This window comes from Egretta garzetta, unplaced genomic scaffold (genome assembly GCF_000687185.1).
Source record: "Egretta garzetta isolate BGI_Z169 unplaced genomic scaffold, ASM68718v1 scaffold583, whole genome shotgun sequence".
Taxonomy (NCBI): Eukaryota; Metazoa; Chordata; class Aves; order Pelecaniformes; family Ardeidae; genus Egretta; species Egretta garzetta.
In genome coordinates this window covers 52186-76710 of record NW_009259189.1, presented here as the reverse complement: position 1 = coordinate 76710, position 24525 = coordinate 52186, and the positions used below count along the sequence as shown (strand labels likewise).

Here is a 24525-nt window from a genome sequence, read left to right as displayed (position 1 = left end):
ATGTGTTCTTTGGCTTGGTTTTTTTTTTTTTTTTCCAGTTCAATTAAGCATTTGGTCTCCTTTGGCTTTCTTCTAAAATGCCCAGAGAGGCTGTAGAATTGCCATCCTTGGGGAGAGTCAAAACATACCCTAAGAAGGTTTAACTTTGAAGTTGGATAAACTTTGAAGTTGGCACAGCTTTTAGTGGGCGGAAGGTGGGGTGTTAGGCATGTTAAGAGGTCTTCTAGACCTCTTTCAAAGGGCTCTTCTGATCTAAATTAGGATTCTAATCCAGCTTTCTGAAGGATTAAAAAAATACCAAAAGATGTGAAGAAATGCAAGATTTATTTACAGGGAAGGAGCGTAAAAATTTCTTTCCTGTAGAAGAAATAAGTTTCCAGAACAAGATGTTTAAAACTCTGACCCCTAGTGTTGTCAAGCCAAATCTGGGGAATGGTAATGTTGAGACACCTGCTTCAATAAACTAGCATATGACTTTAACTCTTCTGGGTCTTTCCTGCATTGTTTCTAATGGATCCTTACAATAAATGGAACACTGTAGTGTGAAACAGGTGGTTTTATCCCTTTGGACATTATTTTTATTTGCTAGACTTGCATCAGGGATGTGGTGACTTAGTTCCTGACATACTAGAAAGCATTTCATTAAAAAAAAACTTCTTGCTTTGAAGTTTGGTTTTGGCTTATCAGGCTTCTAAGTGACATAGTTCGAGCTTATGTGAACTATATAGTGGAGCACTATGTACACAAATTCACTTTCATGTCTTTAACTTTCAGTATTAAATAAGCATTAAGATTATTAAATAAGCAATGTATTTTGTAGTAACTGATTAGTTTGATTTACTTCTTATACACTGTCAACATCAGTGGCTATTGGGAAGTAATCCAGTGAGAACTTGGTTTTGCAGCTGAAGTAAGGTTTAAGATTGCTCTATCTTCACCTGCTGAAGAGCTTAAATATAAATAAACAAACCCAATGTAAGTGTTGATAAACAAATTTCTTTTTCCTGTTCATTCTGTTAAAGGCATATAACACCAGAGAAATTCTATGTGGAAGCTTGTGATGATGGAGCGGATGATGTGCTTGCTATTGATAGAGTCTCCACGGAAGTCACTCTTACAGGTATTCTCCTCACCAGTATTTCTCAATATAGGCCTCTTGTGTCTATAATTTTGTTCTGAGCACTCCCAGAAGATCTTCAGAACCTTAAACTGATACTGGGAGAATTGTTTTGGTCTTTAGTTACTGTTTTAAGATAGTGCTTTGTATTCTGTCCTGCAAAGAACTTTGTTTGAAATGCCTTCTCGCTGTGGGATTGATGCTGAGGGTAACCAGGGTGATAGTGCTTGCTTGGTTTTGGTAAGATTGTGCGTCACAACAATAAAAACTGTCTCCTCCAACCTAGCTGGGGGATTGGTGCTACAAGTCCAAGATTAAATATGGGAAGTGTTGAAGACTTCTGCAGCTTTTGCTGAATTGTCTCTGCACTCTTCTATTTAATACTGAAACCTGAATTTTCACAAACCCTCTAGAAACGGGAACAATAAAAAACCCTCACTGTAAATCTAGTTCTGTTGCAAATCTGGATTCAAATGTCAGTGCAAGTAGTCTTAAGCATACTGATATCAAGGTCTTAAACTTACTTCAGTTTTTTTAAGTATGCGAAACTAATGCATAAGAACAATCAAAGAACTTGCATTAAATGAAACATGAAATGAAGGCAATGGGTGGCTTCCCTTTTGAGACTTCAGTATTACTAACCTCTATACAGACAGAAATGCTACGGTAATACTAATATAAAAGCAGTCATTTTCTTCCTTTTATTAGGTCTCTTGTATACCTCAGGTAAAAGCAATGTGCCCATCCCACTGATAATTTTGGTGGTGTAGTATAATATTTCTATTTCTCCTTTAAAGTTGTTCCCTCAAAACTGTGAAGATAGCTGTCCCAAGTCTTTTATTAGTCTTCATATGTTCTCATTATTGGTGTTTTATCAGATGAACATGCAAGGTGTTTAAAGCAAAGGAAAAATCCACAGTGATTTTGCTCTTGTCTCCAAGCTCTGGGAAAATGCTTAACTCTGGTGTGGGTGTTCTAGAGTTTGGTTTTTGGGTTTTTTTTAAACTTCTCTAATATCCCTTGTGCTATTCCAGAAATGCGTATAGATGAAAGTTTAACATGCTAGGACTTCTAATTGATATTTGGATACCTTTTGGATCTCTTGGTATGTTGTTTGGAATACTGTATCCATTGCCACATCTATGCTGTTGTTGATAGCTTTGCAGAGATAGAGCAAAAAGTGAACTAGGTCTTCTGAAATGGAAATAGGCTGAGACTCAGAAGACTGAGGCACAAGCATTTATGGTTTGTTTGTCCTTGATGTCTTGATGGCTTCAAAAAAAAGTTTCTGGAAGCTGGCAGTACAATATATTATTGAGGCGTCTACTTGCTATACTATTATGTAAATGAGCTTGAATCTATTCAATTGAATGACTATTTTGATTAAACAACATAAGAAGTTGGGTTAGAATACTTCCACGTTCTTCCCCCCCGGCACCGCATCAGGCTTTAAAATTCTGATGCATTGCTGCTTATACTTAAGACTCCAGCAGAACTTGGGATTTGACCAACCTAGCTTTGACAAACCTAGTTTAAAAGTATCAGAAAGGATACAGTCATGAAAAAAGCAGTCTGAAATTCTGGGTTTTTTCTTTTGCTTTTCAGTTAAGAAAGATGTTCCCCCTTCAGCCGTTACAAGGCCTATATATGGTATTTTGGGAACAATCCGATTGGTGGCAGGTAAGGAAAACGGAACTGTGCTCTTTAAAAAATATTTAAGGAAAATATATTGCTAAAGAAGCTTCAAGGACAAAAATAGTATTTGCAAGTATCTGAGGTTATACTTTCATCAGTATGATGGGCTTTCCTTGTGGCTGCTAGAGGATGGAGGTATCAAAATATATTTTATCAGGAATGTTCATGTACTTAAACATGTAGCTGCTCTAAAGGTAGGGTTAACTGACAGCTTGTTGTGTTTACCATCAAGTGTAAAGTAATTGGTTGGAGTGAACTGTCATGATTATGTTTTTTGGCTTTGCTATTTTCCTGGTTACAATAAATAACAAACTTCCTCTCTTAAATTATTAAAAGAAACCTGCTTCTCTTTGCTCTATTTTGAACCTATTAGTATAAATATTTCTTTCAGGGTAAGTTGAATAGGCTTTTTGGATTCTGAAGCATGCTTCCTTTCGTGTACTTCTGACTTGCTCTGTGCTTTCCAAACCACACTCAAGACCATTGGCCCCTCTCTGCATTTGCAAGCCTGAAGACTTTCAGACTGTCTCTGGTCTGAAGTAAGAGTAGCTGATGCTTTCTTTCATCTTGTCCATTTTTTTAATTCCTTAATGAGTAGCTCAAGATCTGTGAGCATAGAGAAGTAGGTAGCTTGGCAAGTGTGTTTTGTTTCTGTTCCAGCCCCTTACTGTTTAAAATCATAAAGTCCTAGGTGTAATCTGAAGAAACCTCACTCATTCCTATTGGTTTCACTTTTCTGATATAGTTATAGGCTGCATTTCTTAGTGTATGTATGTCTGTTTGGTTTTTTTTAAACTTTAGCCTTTCTGATTTACAGGAACGTATCTCATTGTAATAACAAAAAAGAAAAAAGTAGGTGAGATTTTCAGTCATGCAATCTGGAAAGCAACAGACTTTGACATCCTTTCCTACAAAAAGACCATGCTGCACTTAACTGATATTCAGGTAGGTGGATTGATTAGAGGAGTGTGGGGGAATCTTACCTTATGTTAACATCTGTTACCACAGGACCTAATTTGATGAAACTATGAAAATTTTTTTTAAAAGCTCTTTGAACTATACTTTTTTCTCCGATTCGTTTAGGCTGCTATAATTGATGTAATATTTGGGTATAGTTATATATAAAGTTATGACATTCAAGATAACAAACTCACATTGTGCAACTTGGAATATCATCCCCAGAGTTTGATCTGCATATTGTGCATTTTCCCCCCTTTAAGGTGGTACAGTATGGGAGGATGAGGTGGACTGTCTTGCTGCATCTCTGTTCTTGTACTTAAATCCTGTATCATCTTTTCCCTTCTGAGGGAAGTGCTGCTTTGTAATAGGTCACACACATGCAGCCTGTTACAAAGCAGGCTCTCTGAACCAGTCCACAAAATCACAATGCTCTTCCTGTTGCATCTTACAGCTTTACTCTTCTGATAGCCCCTACAATAAAAATGCTGTGCTGTCATCTGTCTTGGTTAAGTTATGGAATTGTTCAATTACACAATTTCCCAGCAGGGAAGAATTTCTTTTTCTTTTTGAGAAGGGGGAAGGAAAGGATGAAGATTTTTTTAAAACAGGTATGTTGTGGATTGATAAAGAGTAGATAAGGGTGTCTAACCAATGGAGCTGAAAGGGAATCTGATGCACTTTCAGGAAAGGAGTGAGGTTAGTCAAAACTTGAACCAGAACACAGATTACTTACTGGGGTAATCTTGACAGTAAGTTATATGCTTTCTTTTGCATTGCCATCTTGTCTCATTTTTTTGACTGAATGGTTTTCTGGGAAACTAATGGCTTCCTTTTTGCTTGGAAGTCACTAATATTAGTTTTATATCAGTAGCTATTTACCTCACAGGAATACTGTTCTCTGCTCTCCACTGTTCTAGCAGAATTTGGTTGTGGTGTGCTAGCTGTGATTTATCAGTGAACTGGTATCAAAACTGCAATTTCACGGTTTCCTTCTTGTATGGTAATCTCTGGATGATGTCATGGGTTGCTAGAGCACTAGCAAAGTTCATTCATCACTTCAAAAAGTAGTGGTAGCTTAAGAACAAGATAATTTGATGGTAATAAATGAGACCTCTTCTGTCTTTTTTTTTCCTCCTCTGCAGTTGCAGGACAATAAAGTATTTTTATCAATGCTTAGTCATGTCTTGAGTGTGGATGGATTTTACTTCTCAACAACATACGACCTAACACACACTCTGCAACGGTTAGCCAACACGAGCCCAGAGTTCCAGGAAATGAGCCTCCTAGAGAGGGTAAGGATTTCATTTACTTACCATCTGTGTCAGACATTGCCAATCAGTTCTGCATGGCTTATGCTTAGTTTATGCAGCTGGTGTTGAAATTATGTCAAAACAAACTATCACAAACTAAAGGAAACTACATAACGCTTAGGATGGTGTTGCTGAAATCAGTGATTCCATTACACTTGAGATCAAACCTTTTTTTTTTTACAGTGAATTAATATGCTAAATGGTAGCAGATACTGTTAAAGCATTTATGGTCTTCTGTTAAACTAAAAATGGCTGTACTATTTTAATCATTAATTTAAACTAGTGAAACAGATATACATGTTGCTTAGATGCAGATACTTATAATAGTACTAGCAAAAACAGCACTATGTTGCTAAATTGTGTACCTGGATTATCTCCCCAGTTGAGTTGTACTGGGGCAGTTAGGAATTTAATATGCTGCTTTTTTCTTAAAGATAACAGTCACACAAATGCAATTTGACCTTGAAATTCTTGTCTGCTTCCAGAGTTCCAGAATCCTTAGTCTGGTAACTTATATACTGCAGTGTAAACAAACTGCCTAGGCACTGAAGTACTGAAACTTTGGAAGTCAATAGCACTTTTTCCTCCTTTGCTGAAGAGGTGGCAGTAGAGTCATGAGATGTTGTCTCTTAGTTATTGAAACTGTCTAAGCATGTTAGACGATTAAACCAATTTGAATGTAATTTCACACTTGTGGTTGCAGTAGAATGGCTTAATGAAAGGTTGGTGGCAATTCTGGGCATTTCCAGTTCACATCTACAAGAGAAGCCTGGCCTGTTTGGGTGGGTGTTTTGTTTTGCTACGTGTTTTGCTAGTGGGTTTTTTAAACAGTACTGGTAGAAGGAAACAGCCCCAATACAGGGGCACCGAGGCATCATGTCATGTTCTTTCATTAGTTCAAGGCACTACAAGTAGGATTTGATCAGTTTCTGGCACATAATTGTATTTATTGTTTTCTGTTAGACAAAGGACTGTTCCAACAGTGAGCTTGAACTAACACTCATCCTCAGTGCTGTATTGTCTGCCTGCCTCATCTTAAAGCTGATATTTATGCTACGTCCCTGAAACCTGCACTACATTCTGCAGTGAATGTGACTTTTGTGACTAATCTAGTAGCTTTCTGGAATGTACTCAGCAACCTGCTCAAGACACTTTTGAGGTGAATTAGGAATAGGAAATACTAAAGTTGAAGAGGATCATTTATGCAGTGGAATACAAATACTTTTGTCTTTTAAGCTGCAAGTATTTATTGTTCAACATTCAATTCTCAGAAATGTTGATTATTGCGTACAGGAATCTTTGCATTTTGAACTTCTGCCCATTTTAGGAGTGTTACCATGCTACTGTTCTAATAAAATTTTGGATAACCTCTTCAAGCCCTGTTTACTTAGGGCAAAGTTTTTCTGATGCTGCAGCTCAGTTGTTAATGGTTCAGTATGCCTGAAGTGTCAGGCAACACCCTTAAAGATTGGAGAGAACTATTCTTCTTTTAACTATTTTTATTTTATTTAGATTTCTAGTTGAGGTTATGAATGGTACTGATGAAGGAAGAACATTCAATCTCTGTGTACATCTGTTCACCTAAACTTTTGTAATGCATGGATACTATGATATTTCCCTTATGTTGAGTTAAACAGAACTGACAGTCTCTAAAAAGCACATTGGCTTTTTTCTTGCTGCAGGCAGATCCACGGTTTGTTTGGAATGGACATCTTCTTAGAGAATTTGCTGCTCAACCAGAGGTAAACACTTCATAATGATTATATTAGTAGAGGACAAATATACTTTTACTGTAAGTGTACAACAGTTTCCTGTAATTCTGTTCCTTATTTCAGACAGCCAGAATTTAGTATAATGTGGCTATTCATTTTCTAGTTTAGCACAGTGACAGTCCTCTGCTTTCAAACTTGCAACTTCATGTCGATGTCCTCAGCAGTACGTATAGTAAAGCTGACTCTTGGAAATGTCTGCATTTGAAGATACTTTGTGAAGACCATGCTGATATAAACCAAAGGGGAAGTTGTGCTGCACAGCATGTGCTACTTATTTATCTTTAGGTTTAGGCAAGGTTCAGCTCATTGCTTTTTTCCTAGCAGCGTCCTTCTCCATGAGTGCAGTTTAAACTCCATTTGTTTAGTGAATAGGTCATAAAGCTTGTAATTAAGAGTAAGACTGACAGTTTAGATTCTTGCAGTTTTTCACATGAAGACTAGCACAGTGTAACCTTCATACTCACTTAGTCCAGCAAATACAAGTGTACGACTATGAGCCACAACTGTAGTACCTCAGTGGCCAGATTGATCTAAGCTCCTTCTTAATAGAGACTTCAGATATGCGTTAAACTTCCCAAATTGTCTGCACTACAGCAACCTTTTCTCTCTAGCAGTACTTCTCATTTATTGAAGTGGATGACGCACTGCTGCTATTTCTGTCTTGGTAACCTGTGGAGATGTGCTCTTACATTAGACAGCACTGTTCCAAAAGGCTGGTTTGTGCAGCGCTTCTGGAATGTGAAGATAGGAATTAGAAAAGGGCTGTTATGCATGTTCTGGAGGCATATGACTGGGTGTATGGTTTGGATAGTGCTAAGCAAACAAAGCTTGGGAAATGAGAGAGAACCTGTGGTGGGAGCAGCAAAGCAAGCCAAGTGTGGCTGGTGAAAACAAATGTAGGCAAAACACAAAAGTTGAAGAGTGAGATAACTGATATGTGAGGAGAAGCGTGACCTAATATTGACTACAGGTGGCTTGCTATAGTAACAGTTTTGGGTAATGAGATGTGGTATCTCTGACTTCTACTATTGGCAAATTTTAATTTTAAATATTTTTGAAAGACCAAGTTATTCAGGAGTGGCAGGATGGGAAAAACCCTGGAACAATTTCAAGTATTAATCACATAAATGTATTTCTTACTGAAGCCCTGTGTTGTATACTAGTATCTCTGCTTACATCCTACTGTGGAGGTATAGCAAATACTGTACCAAAAGGTTTTCAGTGTGTACTGCTTTATATCTGGCATGTTTGTAGAAGAGTAAAGGCCATATATAGAACAAGCTTGGGGTTTTTTGTCAGTCACCTAATTAGTATTAGACTTTCACTTTTTTCAGAAAGAATTATCGCACCTTATACTTTATATCCTTTAGGTTTTATTCATAAAATTAAAAAAAACCTCTTGGACATAGTCACTTTGGCTGCTAGTGTTTAATATTTTTAACATGTATTGTGTGCGTTTCAGATCCACAGGTTTGCTACGCCTGTGATGCACGGATGTATCCTTTTATGTTGTAGAGCTCAGTGCTGGCTAACAGCAGCTGCATCAGCAACCATTTTGCTCTACTGGCTATGTTGGCAACTATAACATAGAACACAGTGTCAGAATTAAGTTGTAGTTTTTTCAGATAGGAGCATTGCATACTGTTTGATAGCTCACTCGTACGTTAACTCACTTGAATATTCTGCTTTTAAGGCTTAATGTATTTAAATTTACAGGCATGATTTGCATAATTGTCTTTCAGTGGGGTTGAAGGTTAATATGAATATGGCAAATGCTCTCATAACAGCCTTAGTACTTTTTATCTTGCTATAAGGATACCTTCACTCAGCATTTACTTTGGATTTAAAATAAAGGAGAACAGTTTTGATTTGAAGGAATGCTTATGGATGTTCCCACTGATGAATGAAAGGATAGGGAGTTCTGCTGAAGGATTCTGGAACGCTTCTCCTAGCCAGCTGCTTTTCCTGCACCAATGGTTTGGGTAGCAGCCTTTTTAGCAAAGCAGTCACGAGTTTATTTTTGAGAAGGGGTGTGTGCTCTGAGTAAGCCTAATGCTTTCAGGAAGCAGTGTTCCTCATGCAGTGTGTGATCAACAGTAAGTCCCAGGTGCTCCTGGCTGACAGCATGAAAAGGACTGGCAAGGCTGGACAGAGCAACTCACGTGCGTTCTCCTCCTTCATTGCGCAGGCCCCTCAAGTGTGTGCAGGGAACAGCGTCCAGGCTGGATCAGTTGTTCTGTTGGGACCGTTAGCAGCTGGCAGATCTCCAGTCCTTCTTTCCTGTGACTACATTTAATGGAAAATATTACGGGAGTAGCAGCTGCATCAGCAACCATTTTGCTCTACTGGCTATGTTGGCAACTATAACATAGAACACAGTGTCAGAATTAAGTTGTAGTTTTTTCAGATAGGAGCATTGCATACTGTTTGATAGCTCACTCGTACGTTAACTCACTTGAATATTCTGCTTTTAAGGCTTAATGTATTTAAATTTACAGGCATGATTTGCATAATTGTCTTTCAGTGGGGTTGAAGGTTAATATGAATATGGCAAATGCTCTCATAACAGCCTTAGTACTTTTTATCTTGCTATAAGGATACCTTCACTCAGCATTTACTTTGGATTTAAAATAAAGGAGAACAGTTTTGATTTGAAGGAATGCTTATGGATGTTCCCACTGATGAATGAAAGGATAGGGAGTTCTGCTGAAGGATCCTGGAACTCTTCTCGGAGCCAGCTGCTTTTCCTGCACCAATGGTTTGGGTAGCAGCCTTTTTAGCAAAGCAGTCACGAGTTTATTTTTGAGAAGGGGTGTGTGCTCTGAGTAAGCCTAATGCTTTCAGGAAGCAGTGTTCCTCATGCAGTGTGTGATCAACAGTAAGTCCCAGGTGCTCCTGGCTGACAGCATGAAAAGGACTGGCAAGGCTGGACAGAGCAACTCATGTGCGTTCTCCTCCTTCATTGCGCAGGCCCCTCAAGTGTGTGCAGGGAACAGCGTCCAGGCTGGATCAGTTGTTCTGTTGGGACCGTTAGCAGCTGGCAGATCTCCAGTCCCTTCTTTCCTGTGACTACATTTAATGGAAAATATTACGGGAGTAGGTGGAGAGGCAAGGAAAGATAAAGGGAACTGTCAGAACAACCCAATCCTTGTCCTGCAGGTCCTGGGTGGAAGAGTCTGGGTGGATTGCAATTAGCAGTTGGCAGACTGCAGTTAACACCTTCCTCTGTCCTATTTTCACTGTATAAATAACTAGCATAAGTAATGTATATTTTGCTGTAATTCTAATACTAACAAAACACCCTAGAGAACACAAGAATTCAAAGAAACTGGATTTTTAGTGATGAAAATGCTAGGAAGAGCCCTAAGCAGAACTGTTACAGCACCACTACCAGTTATTTCAATAAAATCAGATTTTATTTTTTTCCCCCATATAAATCTAAATATTTTGTTCAACTATCTGGACTGGGCTTACAGTGATAAGAAGTAACTGACTGACTTGGGTAATTGAGACTTTGATTATCTAAAGCCTAAGCTATGCTTAATATTTCCCTTTACTTATTCTTCAGCTTTTTTTTTTAATTATGTCTCTTCCCTTTTTTGTGTGTGTAAAGTAGCCAATAGTGAGTTGCCATTTAAGTTGGGACAGAGATTGTAGACAGAAAATGGGCAATTATTGCTAAGCAGCTAAGTTTAGAGGTAACCTTTCTTTGCAGGAAACTGTTGGCTGTACAAGTGTTGGATTAAAGGATGTGGGACCTGGCAGTAATTTTCCAGGAAAGTGGAGGAATATGTCTTTTTCACAGTCTAAATTAGGAGAATGTTCTGGATTATGTAGGGCCAATTTGTATTATATTTTAAAATTTTTAGCAAACAGTATTAGCACAAATGCACACATAAATCAAGATGTTCTGTGTGTGCAGTCAGTGTGGTCTTTAACGTAGCCTAGGTACTCACATGTGACACAGCCGCTTTTTGTCCCATCTGAATCATAAATGCAGAATCACTGTAAAATGTGCTACTTGAAAAAAAGAAAATACATCTTGTTTGTTTTACCAACCTTAAGACAAAGTATCTAGACTCCTCAAAGAATAGAAGACTGCAGTATGCTAACACTCCACCTTGCAAAAATTGACCATTTTGATCTTTTGCTTGCTTTAACATTGCAGGTTTCAGATTTTAGGGGCAAAGGATAAAAACCTGTGAATCTACCTGGAGAAGTTTTTCATGGTGAATGCTGGTCTCTATTAGACTTGATAGTTTACTGTTGTCCTAATAAAGGCAATTATAGGCAGCATAGAACAAGACTCTAAAACTGAAACTAGTTGTCAATGGCCCCGTTTGTTGATTAGTCCCAGATTATGGTGTAGCTGCTGCTTTGGATATCCAGCCTGAGCACGAAAGTATTCTTATGTAAGAAGCTCCCACTGAAGAATTGGTATGTGTTCATTCTTTTTCTTGGTGTGGATTTGAAAGCCAGTCTGCCTTACTGCTAGTTCTGGCACCTGTAAATGTGATGTATGTTGCATTTACCGGTGCAAGGTACAACAGCCCAAGGTATTCGCTCTTCTGAAAGCTTAGGAAAAAAGACTTGTAGTGATATCTTTTTTTTTTTTTGTTAAAAGCAATAGGGGCAAGAAACTGTTAAGATAGTTTAATAAAATTATGCATGAGATGGATGTAGTGCTGAATAGAACTTCAGAAGTCAGTCCATTTAATGATATGCGTAGGACCATAAGACCTTCTTTAGAATCCCATTTTCTCAAAATTATAGCAGTTTAATATGTGTTCATCAGTGACATCACCTATAGCCTGCCCTTTTGTCATGCGTGTACTGATCCTAACATTAACTTACTCTCCCTCAAGTTTAATGTTCAAGTGTTATTTGTGTGAGAAGTGTTTACAAGTGTCTTTGAATGTGATTGCTCGATTCCTTGATGTTTCCTACCTCTTGATATATAAAAATATCCTAATGAAATTTTGGGTGGTTTTCCTTAATGTTACTCATTAGTTATCACTATGCACTCTTGTTCTATTAATGGCAAGTGTTTTGACTGGCTGCTTGTTTCCAGAAGAAGCTGTTTCAGGGCTGGTGTACGCTACTATGTAAGAGGTAAAATAGAAAATCTATTTATTTTAAAATAATGCAAATTCCATCTATACATGTGACTTACCTTTAAGAGTAATTGCTATATAATGACTTGAACAAAAAAGTACTTATAATAGTTTGTCTCAAGAGGTCTTTGCTCCAAAGAAAGTATTAGGAACCTATAAGATGAACTGAAGCATGTTCTGGTAATTATTAAAACTGACTTTGCTTTATTCATCCTAGAGATAACTGCAAAAGTTTTGTAGGGGTTTTTAACACTTCACTGGTTTTATTGGAGTTAAATGCAAGTGTGTAATAGCCCTTTTGGCCTAGCAGTAAATTCAACTAAGAGCATGATTGGTGCTGGGGAGCCCTGAATAGTGGTGTTCTCCAGTTGTTTCAAGTTAAAAAGGTGAACAAGCAAATGCATTTAAATTACTTTCTCTGTTCTTTTTCCCAGCATACATGCTTTTGAAGAAGTTGGTCAGTTTCTGTAGTACTGTTGCTATTGAACTGTGAATATTTTGGTGTCAAAGTACTTGTATTTTACTTTGTATTAAACTACTCAATTTCTAGGACTATAATTATCAAAATGTGTTAAGCACAACCGTGCTTCTTCAAGTGAAATTTAGTACAGATCATTTTAAACTTTTGCCAAAGGTGTGCTTAATTTACCCTCTTCTGGCAGCTCTGGTATTTTCATGCTTTCTGTGAGTGCTTAAAAGGGAAGGGTGAAGGAGCCTTTTCCTGATACACTGTCACTGTTCTGCAGCTAGTCTGAGCTGGTTAACGAGGTCTTTCTTCTACCTAGGTATTGATTCAGAAGGACATGCGGCGAACTTTGTTGAAACAGAACAAATTGTGCATTACAAGGGGAGCAAAGCATCATTTGTTCAGGTAAAGTCAGTGTAAAGAACTGCTCACTGGCTTAAGGTATATAGACAGCTCTGTCTGTGTTTCTAAATATAGGTTATATAGAAGATGTGCATGCACACAAACAAACTAAACCAGCCTGCTTTATTTTTAAATGGCAATTGAGTTTGTAAGTTTTGTTGTTTAAAATAATTTCTATTGCTTTGCAGACCCGTGGATCAATTCCATTTTTCTGGTCTCAAAGACCAAACCTCAAATACAAACCAAAGCCACAGATCAGCAAGTCAGTAAATCATGTATGTGAGTGTTTGTTGTGTCTTGGGGTTTTAATATATCTATGGGCTCATGTTTGTGTGATACGGTAACAGACTGTAATCAGAAAAATAAAAATCAGTAATACTGGATTGAGCTTTATGTTTAAGAAGTAGTAGCAAGAAGCCTCGTACTCACTAAGATGAGTTCAGTGCCTGAGAAAAATCCAGACATCAATGGGGGTAGTTTCTCTTTGGTTCTTGTTTGTGACAGTTTTAGTAGCTGCACAATACTCGTTGTCTGTGGCATGTTTAATAAGGAGGGCTGAGTGGACTGGGGGGATGGAAATAGAAATGTATTAGCACAATAGAGAACATCAAGCACTTAGTTATAAAACTACCTATGCGGTATCATTAAAAAGATTATTACAGAGATGTCTTGTAAATCACAGATCTTAATAGTAGCATACATCTGTCAACACATTTCCTTTCTCTTCTAGATGGATGGCTTCCAAAGACATTTTGACTCGCAAATAATTAGCTATGGAAAGCAAATGATTGTCAACTTGGTATGCTTTCACTTGTTCTTCCTGAAAAAGCTGATGTTCTTTTAAGCAGGCTTTTCAGTAATACTGTCTCTTTTCTCCTCTCCTTTCTCCCAGGTTAACCAAAAAGGTTCAGAGAAGCCTCTTGAGCAAACATTTGCGAAAATGGTAAACAGCATGGCAAATGGAATGGTCAGGTACATGTGAAGTGAAATGATACATTCTGTGTTAAAAGTTGAGCACTGCCTCCAGGAACCACAGTGTGATCAGCTCTTTGGGGGCCTTTACCAACTGTCTGACTTGTTTGAGTTTTATTTTTATGAAGTAACTTGCATATGACTAATGCCTTTACTTAAGAGCTTGCCTTCTAAGCAGAAGTGAGACTGAAGTGAATATGGGACAAAGAGGAAACAAGACAGAATAGAGACAGGAGCTCAGAGGCAGTGGTAATGCCGGTATTGGAGTAATAGTATGCTATGAGAACTGCAGAGGTCTTCTGCATTTTAGGAAAAAGAAATCATGCCCTGTAGAACTAGCTTCTGGCAAAAAGGCTTGGTTACATAGGTAATTTAGTAAGGCATTGCTGAGCATGAGCAAATGGTATTGAGATAAAGGAGGAAACAGTAAGGGGAACATATAATTTAAATGTCTGGACCTCGGTGTAACAATGAGCCAAGAGTGGAGAATCTGCTTTGATCACAAGAGAAATTCCATCTCTTTGTGGGAATCTTGAACACAGTACACAATTTCACAACCTGCCTGTGCTTGCTTTCACTAACTTCTAAAGGGCAGGCTAACATCCAACTCCCACAGATACTTACATCTATCTTTTCCTTGAAATTGCTGTAGTAGTATTGCCACTCATGTATGTCAAAGGACAAAATCCTACCTCTAAGCAGAAAGGCATCCTGTTTTAATAGGGATTCACTTCTGTCTAAAAATAATTAAGGAATTGCAGAGTATAATCAAGATGCCCTTATAAATTCTGACATACTTTGAATTTTTTCAAGCTTTTTTCTGCTTCTGTGATGCCCCACTGCTGCCTCACTAGCATATAGATGTCTCTTGCACTACTGCGTGCTTCTTTTACTACCCTCAAGGGCGCTTTTGTGTGTGTTACTGGTGTGTGGGTGTGGATTTTTCTTTTGTTTTTGTTAAAGAGCACTTCTAAGGTAAGCTCTTCTTTCACTCTCACACCTAAGCCAGTATTGATACCTGAGCTGTACAAAGCTTGTGGAATTCTGTGCATCTCTGCTATAAAGTCATATGGTAAAAAACAAGATGTAAAACTCTGTCAGGGTGTTTTAGATATGCTGCTTGTTCTGTATATGTTAAAAAGTGGTGTTTGTCAGCCCCATTTTCTTAATGCTGCCAAAACAATTTTTCTTTGTTAATTGGTTTTGATGGTGCTTGCCTGCTAGACCACGACTTGAGTCTTCGGTGTGTGTATATGTACCATCTTTCTTCATGCAAATAGTCTTGAAAACTTGGCAAATAATAACTTACAGATTATGAATACTTGAGAGGAGAAATGTAATGCCCTATAACTCACAGCAAACGTGTGTGTATATATATATAAATGTTGAATCAAACACCACTCATCTAGAGCACTTCTTACCAGAAATGAATTGGCTGTTAAAATCTTGTTCCACGTCCATAGCTGTTTAATTGTCTTTTGACAGAGTAGGTTAGCTGTTTAAACAGAACCTGTCTCAAGTTTCTAGAGAGCTATTGAGGGAATTATGTTGCATGCCAGCAAAAAATGTTGCATTTTGGCACCTGTGTCTCTTTCAAAGGGAACTGAAGTTCCCAATGCAGTTGCTTGGAAGAGAGGAGGGCAGAAGAATCCTTAGTGGGGAAAAGAGATGAAATGAGATGCATATTCCTGCTGTGCTTTCTGAGGGAGAAATACTAGCCAGAATGTAGAATGAGTAACTCGAAACTGAATGTGTGCTTCCCTGGACTGGTGGCATCTTGTAAAGAAATGTAAATGCTGTCACTACGCACACCAAGAGTGCAGTGCATGCACTAAGGATGCAGACTTGGGAAGAGGACTGGCAGAATCCACAGATACTTATTGGAAGCCATCTCTAAAGAAAAACAAATCCTCTGTCACTACTTGTTTTAGAGATCAGCCCTTCCCTGTGGGGTTTTCTGAGACCTTCACTGCAGTACATGTGTAATCTGAAAAGATGCTTCTCTCTCTGAACAGATACATAGCGTTTGACTTCCATAAAGAGTGCAGTCGGATGAGATGGGATCGACTTCAGATTTTGATGGATCAACTAGCAGAACAGCAAGATGAGTTTAGGTAAGGCTTTGCAGTCCTTTTTACTTCTGTACAGCTAAAATAAGACAACTTTCTCATAGTTTCTGTTGCCTTGAGTTACAGGTCTGTTTTACTGTGCCTTAATCTTCTATAAAGAAGATGCATTCATATGCCTTAGTGTTTCCATATCTCTGATGTCTTGCTGATACTATGTGCAAGATTACAGACCTGGTAGTGGGTAACATGTAGAGCCCTTCTTATGTCCCAATAAAATGGTTCTGAGAATTGCAGCAATCCTGTGTTGTGACTCAAGAGCTGCCTTTGTGCTTTGGGGTAAAAGGTTAGACAAAGAAATGAGCATGCATACAACTGAAGCTATTAAAAAAAGTCTCCTTATGTGACACTTCTTTCATCCAAAAGTAATTTTGTGTGTTGACCACAAACTGTTCTGCTACAGAGCGTGAAACACTGGTCCTTCCACAGGCACCTGCTCTCTTTTTAAGTGTTTTCTTGAACACACTGTTTGTGGCACCAAACCTTGGCACTGATTGTTAGCCCTTGATAACGTAAGTAACCCACAAGGAAACAAATTCTAATTTTGTTTAGTAAAAGTAGACTAAATGTCCAAATCTAACTGAATTAGCTTAAATCTTTTAGTCCCACAATTGTGGTGTTAGAAACACTTGGTCTTTGCTACTTGTAGACATGTAGATTGTTAGGGAAATTGTTTACTTTGTTCTGCTTTTCTGATTGCTTCCTTCCTGTTCCTAAAGTCTTGTGCTTAAAGCACAAAGTAGATAAGCTAAAACATTACAAAACTGGCAGTGGTATGTTCTATCCTAAAAAAAAAAAAGGGGTGAGCTGCAGATTAGAACAGGAGTCTCATGAAGGAAATGTTTTGCCTGGAATGAAGGCTGTGGGAACAGTGTAAATTAATCAGATGATTATAATGAATATTCTTTGCCCACCACAAAAAAAAGCCTAAAAAACACCTGAAGAGATGAAGAATAAATTGGCATTGAGCACTTGAAATAAGGACACATAAGCATGAAGGTTGCCTATGCAGGAAGGATCCTTTATTCTTAGAGTGAATACTGAATTGCATAACTTGTTTCCTGTCACCTGCCATTGAAGGCTTACAAAAGAATCAGATTTCCTTGAAACGAGGGGTGGGGGGGGGGGGGGGGGGAGGGGGGGGGAGGGGGAGGAAAGGCCATGTCTCTAAAACAATATACAAAAAAGAAGGCTCTTTCTCAAGATTAGGTTGGCTCTACCTTGCCTGGTTTTGTTTCATCTAGAGCAACTATTGCTTAAATAGGAAAAGAAAAGTCTGAGTTCTGATATTCTTAGAAAATAGTTCGGCAGCCCTTAGGGAGGTAAGCAACTCTATTTTCCGCAGGATAAATCCAGTTGTGGAAGACCTGTCAGAAAGGAGAGCTGGCTTGCTGGGTTTTGGTGGGGGTGGGGGGAGGAGGTGTTGGGTTTGGTGGGGGTTTTTTGTTTTTAATTTTCTTCGAGTGATTATAGGAGATGCAGCACTTAAGCTGTCTTATTAACCAGAAATGTCTACTCTTCAACTATGCTAATTATCCTAATGTCAGTTCCAGGCAAAGCTTAGGCGGAGAAGGGGGAAAATGAAGATTTCACAGGTGTTATCTCCTTTAATCATACAACAGCGTAAAACTTGGTTTAGCAAAACTCATTCTCCAAGAATGACAAAAATGGGCCTTGTTAAGACAAGGTTGATCAAAGTAAATGCATGCACTTCTAAGGCTTTTGATTTTAGTACTGCGTGACTCTAAGACTTTATAATCTTAAAGTGCTGTACAGTAGCAGTAGATCATGTGCTAGTCCACATTCAGAGTTCATAATTACATAATGGAATAACTTAATCTACAGAATATCATCTGTACATTTTTAGGCAAATGGAAGTTTAATGCTGGGGCAGGACAAGTATAGTTCTGTCCCATTTGCACATCCAGCTGATAACTTGATTGGCGTATTTGTTTTACCAGCTCAGTTATCAGAATACTTGTATGCAATTCAGTATTTAAAATGATCTTTTGTTATCAATTACTAGAAACACCTGATTTAGTTGATTAAAAAGATTGAGGTAACAATTAGTATATGCAGTTAAGGAGGGAACATCTGGTTCTCCCAGATCTTCACGTAATGGAGAGAACAGTGACAATAGCAGATTTTCAGTAGTGGCCTTAAAGATTTGAATACTTTCCTGGAAGAAGCGTGCCTGATGAGTTACATGACTTTTTATGCAGTGGTGACTGGGTTGAACCAGGTGACCAGGTATATACAAATGTGGTTACTTCTGCTGTTACACTCTGCTGATGATCTTGATATCTGTGGAGCTAGGACCCTATAATAACAGGAAAAAAAATAAAATGCAAGTCACTGATTTTTGCACCAGAAGTTGCTCTTCCTGGTGGCATATAATTCAATATCGCTGGTTGGCTGTCTAAATGCTAAGAGCGAATACTACCCTGATATTACTAAATGTTCATATATTGATGCCTTTTTTTCAGCATGGGAGGGGAAGAATTCAGGGAGGCATCGAAGTTCAGACATTGCTAAGAATTCCTCATGCTCAAGACGACTGTGTTTTGCTTGCTATAATGTTTACTTCTGAAAACATGTGGCTTATGTTATCTATAAATACTTAGGTGGATTGTATGTGTTAGTTATTTTCTAGTTGATTCCGATGGTAAAATTGTGACTCAGCAAGAAGGAATATTCCGCAGTAACTGCATGGACTGCCTTGATCGGACTAATGTGATTCAGAGCTTGTTAGCACGCCGATCTCTTCAAGCCCAGCTTCAGGTAAATATTCTTGTTTAACAAGCTGGAAGAGGAGAGGGGCTTTCTGTTTGGAATGGAAATGTAATTTTAACACTTCAATAAGAGCTTGCATAATTGAGTTATTGTACCACTTAACTTGAAATGCATTGGCCAGACTCTAGTTTAATAAATACAGCTTTTTCTGAAAGCAAATACTAATTTTTCTACAAATTACTAGTGAGCCTCAATGTGCTTTTTGTTTTAGAGGCTAGGTGTTCTGCATGTTGGACAGAGAATCGAAGAGCAAGCAGACTTTGAGAAAATCTACAAAAATGGTAGGCTGTTTATGGAGTTCAAACAATCACTTTTCCAAACAGACTACATAACTTCCTTAATCTTTCGTAATGTTTTCCTATTCACAGCGTGGGCTGATAATGCTAATGCTTGTGCCAAACAGTATGCTGGAACTGGTGCCTTAAAGACAGATTACACAAGGCAAGTCAGCATTTTTTGTGTTAAAGGCCTTCTGGGTTCTTGGGCATGTTTGGGATTTTCTTTAAGTCTTCGTAGCTGAGGAGGTTATTAATTTGGGGCTTAGACCATTAACAAGTTCTGTAATGGTTCAACTAGTAAAATGTCAGACTAAAATCTACAGAAGAATACCATTCTTCACTGTGCTTATATGAAAGGAGAAAAGGCTATCTGGCAGTAAAACCAAGAAAACGTACCTCTTCGAGGCATGTTTATATTGTGGGATGGAGATAAGTGTAATTTTACTTTCAGAATGTTACAAGTATGTGTGGTCATAATGCAGAGGCAGCACTAGATAAATGTATTTACATGCAGCTATTCATTAAACATAGTATGCATTTGAACAATGAAAGAACTGTAAACCTGAAATTATCTTCCAGAATCTATAAATCTATTTTAAGTATTTTTCAAAACTTCTTTTTACAGAACTGGGAAGAGAACTCAGTGGGGCTTAATAATGGATGGCTGGAACTCATTAATACGTTACTACAAAAATAACTTTTCTGATGGATTTAGACAAGTAAGTTAGGCTTTTAACCATGGGGAAATGTATTTGATAAACATTGCTGTGCATTTTAACTCGTTCTGTTTCTTGTCCAGGATGCGATTGATCTTTTTCTTGGAAATTATTCAGTGGATGAAGTAGAACCTGCTAGTCCTCTACATGTTAAGAAAGATTGGAAGTTCTTAGCTGTGAGTATGGAGACTTTAATGAATAAAGATGGGAGAAACACAAAACCTTTTAGTCACTTGCTTCATATGACTGAGTAGAACTTGTCTATTTAGTAATGAAGCATCCCTATAATCTGGTTATGTTTCTATGATACCTGCTTATAGGACTAAACCCAGACTGTTCCCTTGACAGAAAAAGGAGTGTCCATGAGGTATTGAAAAAAAACCTGCTGCTTGCTCTTTGTTTTTTTTTAAATCTGCTCCATCAAGTGGAAAGGGAGAAATTCTACTAGTCACCACCAATGACAGTTTCCTTCTGCAGAAGAAACTTGTGAAGATGTCTTCTCATACTTCATGCAGAAGCATAGACTGTAACACAAACCCCCCCCTTTTTTTTTTTCTTCCCCCTTCTATTTTGTGAAATGGGATTTGGGGACATTATGGGTTTAATTAGTGGCTGGTGTACTTTTTTTTAACAAAACACAAGCCCTAACCTTTCTCTTAATAGATAGAAAGTGTATTTTAATTTTTAACCTGGCTATTGAACAGTCTTCCAAATTTTGGAACTATCCAAAATCTTAGTTGTACCTGACAGCAGGTGAATCGGCAGCAAATAAAGCAGCTTTATTGCAAAGCAAGTAAATAGCTTTGCAGTACAGCCCATCTAAAAGGAAATTAAGGATATACGTGTATATATATCAAGTGATTATTCTTTTTCTCTTTCCCCAGTTGCCTATTATTATGGTGGTTGCTTTCTCCATGTGCATTATTTGTTTGCTAATGGCTGGTAAGTCACTATCGAGTTTAATGTCACAAAATTAGCTTGTTTGTGTGTGGACTTCCTGTAAATGGTTGCCAGAAACTATTCAGTATAGAACTTCTTCTCAGTCATACTAAAAGGTGTTTGAGCATGGTTCTGGAGATTGAGGATTAGCACTATATCATTAACATGGAAAAACCTGAGGTACTATAGAAAGCAATGTTAAAACTTTTCATAGAAGTTGCTGAAGGGGCAGTTATTTGCCCCCAAATTTAGTTGCACCTGAGTAGACATCTAGCTGCTTTATAGGCTGGATGAATCCCCAGAAAAAGACCTACATAATTTTGGGCAGAAAGACAATTTGGAAAAGTCAGATATAGGCATAAACCTGTTCTGATATATGTCCCCCTAATCTAAATCTGTGTTGGGAGTTGTGAATCACAGAATCATTAAGGTTGGAAAAGACCTCCAAGAGTATCAAGTCCAACCATCAAACCAACGCCACCATGCCTACTAAACCATATCCTGAAGTGCCATGTCTATGTTTTTTGAACACCTCCAGGGATGGTGACTCCACCACCTCTCTGGGCAGCCTGTTCTTGGTCACTATCAGTTATTAGGAAAAATTTCTTTACTGAAAAAAACCTCCTCTGATGTAACCTGAGGCCATTTCCTCTGATCCTGTTGCTTGTTACTTGGGAGAAGAGACCAATGCCCACCTCACTACAACCTCTTGTCAGGCAGTTGTAGAGCATAAGGTCTCCCCTCAGCCTCCTCCTTCTCCAGGCTAAACAACCCCAGTTCCCTCAGCTGCTCCTCATAAGCCTGGTGCTCCTGACCCTAAGGTTTTTGCCTTCTGCTTTTGCCTTGGATTTTCTAACATTAGTGCCAACAGAGTGCTTGACTCCTGTAGCTGTCTGTTCAAAATGTTCTAAGAACTGTGTGACAAACAGTTTTCCTAGGTAAGGAAATAGAAAATACCTCAGTACCCATGAAGGACCTCTAACTTAATTTGACAGCAGATCTCTGAGGGAGGACTTGAAATATTTTGGTTTTTTACTAAAAAAACCTCTCTTGTAATTGGAAATAATGAACTAAAATGTTTTATCTGACTCTTAACAGGTGATACATGGACTGAGACACTGGCCTATGTGCTTTTCTGGGGAAGCGCAAGCTTTGGAACTTTTGCTATCATCCTTTACAATGGCAAGGATTTTGTAGATGCACCCAAGCTGGTCCAGAAAGAGAAGATGGACTGAATTTGTGTGTGTGGAAAGCGGCTTGGTACTGAGGATTCCTCAAGCCACACTTGGAGTCTCTACTGACCTGCAATTGTCCTGTGGTGGTGGTAGCTTTCAACTGAGACCTGACTCAACAGTCTTAGTTGCAATGGTCTTTGGAATATTGCATTAGTGAGGGGCCTCTACTCTTACTGAGGTAGTGCAAAGATGAAAGCCAGCTTTTTTGTGTCTGGAATGTTTTAGGGCATAAGTGGACTGCTTAAACTCATAGCCCACCTGGGCTGTTTCAGCTGAATTTTTGGTCTCTGGTTTGACAGGAGAGAGCTCTGATGCTGTTCATGTGTCAAAAAACCCAGATGCTGAAGCGTCAATAATGGAGCTTCTAATTGTGGTCTCTGAACAAATATGGCTTCGTACCAATAAAAAGTCTAGTTCTAAGACTTACAGCTGGATTATACTTGTTGTGATGAAGTCCACGTTAAGGAGTCCTTCGTGCATACTTGTGTGTGGATTCTTTTCACTAAATATAAAAGATTTTTGAATCCTAATGCTCTTCTAAAACGAGCTTTTTGTCCTGTCTTGTATATCTAGGACTGATGCAATATTCTACTAATCATTGTTTGGGTGAAAGGACAGTGTAATTGGATGTCCCTGAAGTTGCAAATGTCTTGCACTGTTTCAATACTACAGTCTCCAGATGATGATTCATTAGTTAGCCAGCTAAAATGTAGAATTTTCTTTTTAAAGATGTAAATGAAATCAAAGAATGTAAAAATCCTTTGCCATGTCTATTGAACCTTCCTTATGCTAAAGGTCCAAAGTATTCCATTACTTTAAGAATGGGTCACAATGTAAAAGGTGAACTTCATATTGTTTTGCTAGTCAGCTGCTTCTATTCTTGGTTATGTTGAAATAATTTATGAAAGAAGGAGTAACAACCTGAGAAGAAAGCATTCAGTCTAAACTCTGTGTTTGCACTTGGGAGCAGCAGCTTGCTTTTCATGCATGATACTGTTAACACACTCTTTAAAAAAAAAAAAAGAGGAAAAAAAAAAGCTAAAGAATAATTTGTGCTGGTTAATAATAAATGTCCTTATGCTAAAGGTCCAAAGTATTCCATTACTTTAAGAATGGGTCACAATGTAAAAGGTGAACTTCATATTGTTTTGCTAGTCAGCTGCTTCTATTCTTGGTTATGTTGAAATAATTTATGAAAGAAGGAGTAACAACCTGAGAAGAAAGCATTCAGTCTAAACTCTGTGTTTGCACTTGGGAGCAGCAGCTTGCTTTTCATGCATGATACTGTTAACACACTCTTTAAAAAAAAAAAGAGGAAAAAAAAAGCTAAAGAATAATTTGTGCTGGTTAATAATAAATGTGTGTCTTTAAATTTAGTGCTTCCAAGCTGTATAAAAATAAGTAATCCTAACCAAGGACCAATTTTAAACTGTTTTGTCACTTATTTTATATGGTTTGTTCAAAACCAGACATGGAACTTGCTTAAGGCGCTGTGCATTGTTGAATATTTCCTGTAAGTACAGCTGTATATTAAGATTGTGATTATAAAATTTGAAGGGGGGGGGGGAAGGGAGGAACATGTAGAATACTAAGACTAGCACAGTTGCCGCTACTGAAGATAGAACACAAAACACTGATACTCCAGTGTTTCCTTGTGTTATGACTGAAAATATGTACAGGTTTTTTTGCAACTGTTAACTGTTTGTTTTAACCTTGAATGTTTCTGGAGGCCTCTCTGGGTTTTGTGTAAACATAACCTCTTCATAAGCACTAGTCCTTGCAGAGTATCTGTTTGCTTCTAGATGCTGTAATGGAAATACCAGTTGACAGTTAACTGGAAAATCCTCTGACTTAAAATTTTCAAAGGTGAACTCCATTATGGGCACAAAGTACAAGAAGATCATAGACGGAGTATTTGAAAGCGATGCTTGATGGCTCACTGGCGGGCGGCGTTTGAAACTTGGTTCTGTTGTCTCGCAGTCTAGAACTAAATCTTTGCATCTTCGGTGAAGAACTTGTTGCAGCAAAGACCAAACTTGAATTGCTAATATAAAAGGTTTGTAAGACTTAGAATAACGTAGGGTTTAGAAGTTGGAAGGCATCTGTGTTTCAGTGCTTTGCGAAGAGTCTGTATTTCTAAAATCACAAACAGTGTACTCATAAATGACAATAAAATGTTTGACTTTTCTAGAAATGTTGTCCAAAAAGCGGATCGTGGCCCAGCGTGCAGTCAGTTGTCACGTGCTCAGGAGAGATGTTGCTCATTTATTGCAGGTTTGCACAGTCTTGGGTGCTGGGTGGTTTCCCACAAATCAAGTGCACCTTGGCTAACATGCAGCAGCATTTTATATGCTGGGAGCAATGCTTACCAGTTATTTTGCAATTGCCCTTAACCAACCTCTTGTTCTTGGTTCCTGCAAGCCTCAGGTGCACTTAAAGCAACAGTGTCTTTTCTTTGTACTAGGCATGCTCGTGAGGAAGGGGCTTCACCTGGGCCAGGGTCTTTTGGCCTGGGGGTGTGATTTTTAGTATTATAATAAGGGTGATTCAGTTAAGGATGTGTAATGCCCCTTCGGGGAAGGGGTCTTTTTTGAATTTTAGGGTTGTTCCTTGAACAAAGGGGGTGTGAT

The 24525-nt window shown here is 38.2% G+C and overlaps 1 protein-coding gene and 1 long non-coding RNA gene across 3 annotated transcripts; both read left to right on the top strand.

Moving 5' to 3' along the window:
* Positions 1–1028: 1028 nt before the first annotated feature.
* On the top strand, positions 1029–21968 carry SACM1L (SAC1 like phosphatidylinositide phosphatase). 2 transcript variants are annotated; one of them, XM_035891328.1, is made up of 19 exons: positions 1029–1120; positions 2723–2797; positions 3630–3757; positions 4915–5064; positions 6765–6824; positions 8317–8350; positions 11865–11966; positions 12754–12839; positions 13025–13111; positions 13567–13635; positions 13729–13808; positions 15824–15922; positions 18577–18715; positions 18939–19008; positions 19096–19168; positions 19631–19724; positions 19805–19897; positions 20606–20663; positions 21759–21968. In XM_035891328.1, exons 3-19 carry the CDS (start codon positions 3734–3736, stop codon positions 21893–21895), a joined length of 1455 nt encoding a protein of 484 aa, XP_035747221.1. In that variant the 5' UTR covers positions 1029–1120; positions 2723–2797; positions 3630–3733; the 3' UTR covers positions 21896–21968. The 2 variants fall into 2 exon arrangements, with proteins under 2 accessions (XP_035747221.1, XP_035747222.1); XM_035891329.1 differs by lacking the exon at positions 3630–3757 and having other exon boundaries at positions 1046–1120.
* A 4-nt stretch (positions 21969–21972) lies between these two features.
* LOC118451980 lies at positions 21973–23207 on the top strand. The gene is made up of 2 exons (XR_004841606.1): positions 21973–22690; positions 22982–23207. It is a non-coding gene; the product is annotated as an uncharacterized LOC118451980 (long non-coding RNA).
* The last annotated feature ends 1318 nt before the right edge of the window (positions 23208–24525 follow it).

What these genes read in the sequence shown, in the direction of transcription:
- SACM1L (XM_035891329.1), top strand. Translation starts at nt 1,046, where the DNA reads ATGTGGAAGCTTGTGATGATGGAGCGGATGATGTGCTTGCTATTGATA. An exon ending in AATTTGCTGCTCAACCAGAG is followed by an intron (nt 6,825 to 8,316) that starts GTAAACACTTCA and finishes TGTGCGTTTCAG; the next exon opens with ATCCACAGGTTTGCTACGCC. An exon ending in TGTACGCTACTATGTAAGAG is followed by an intron (nt 11,967 to 12,753) that starts GTAAAATAGAAA and finishes TCTTCTACCTAG; the next exon opens with GTATTGATTCAGAAGGACAT.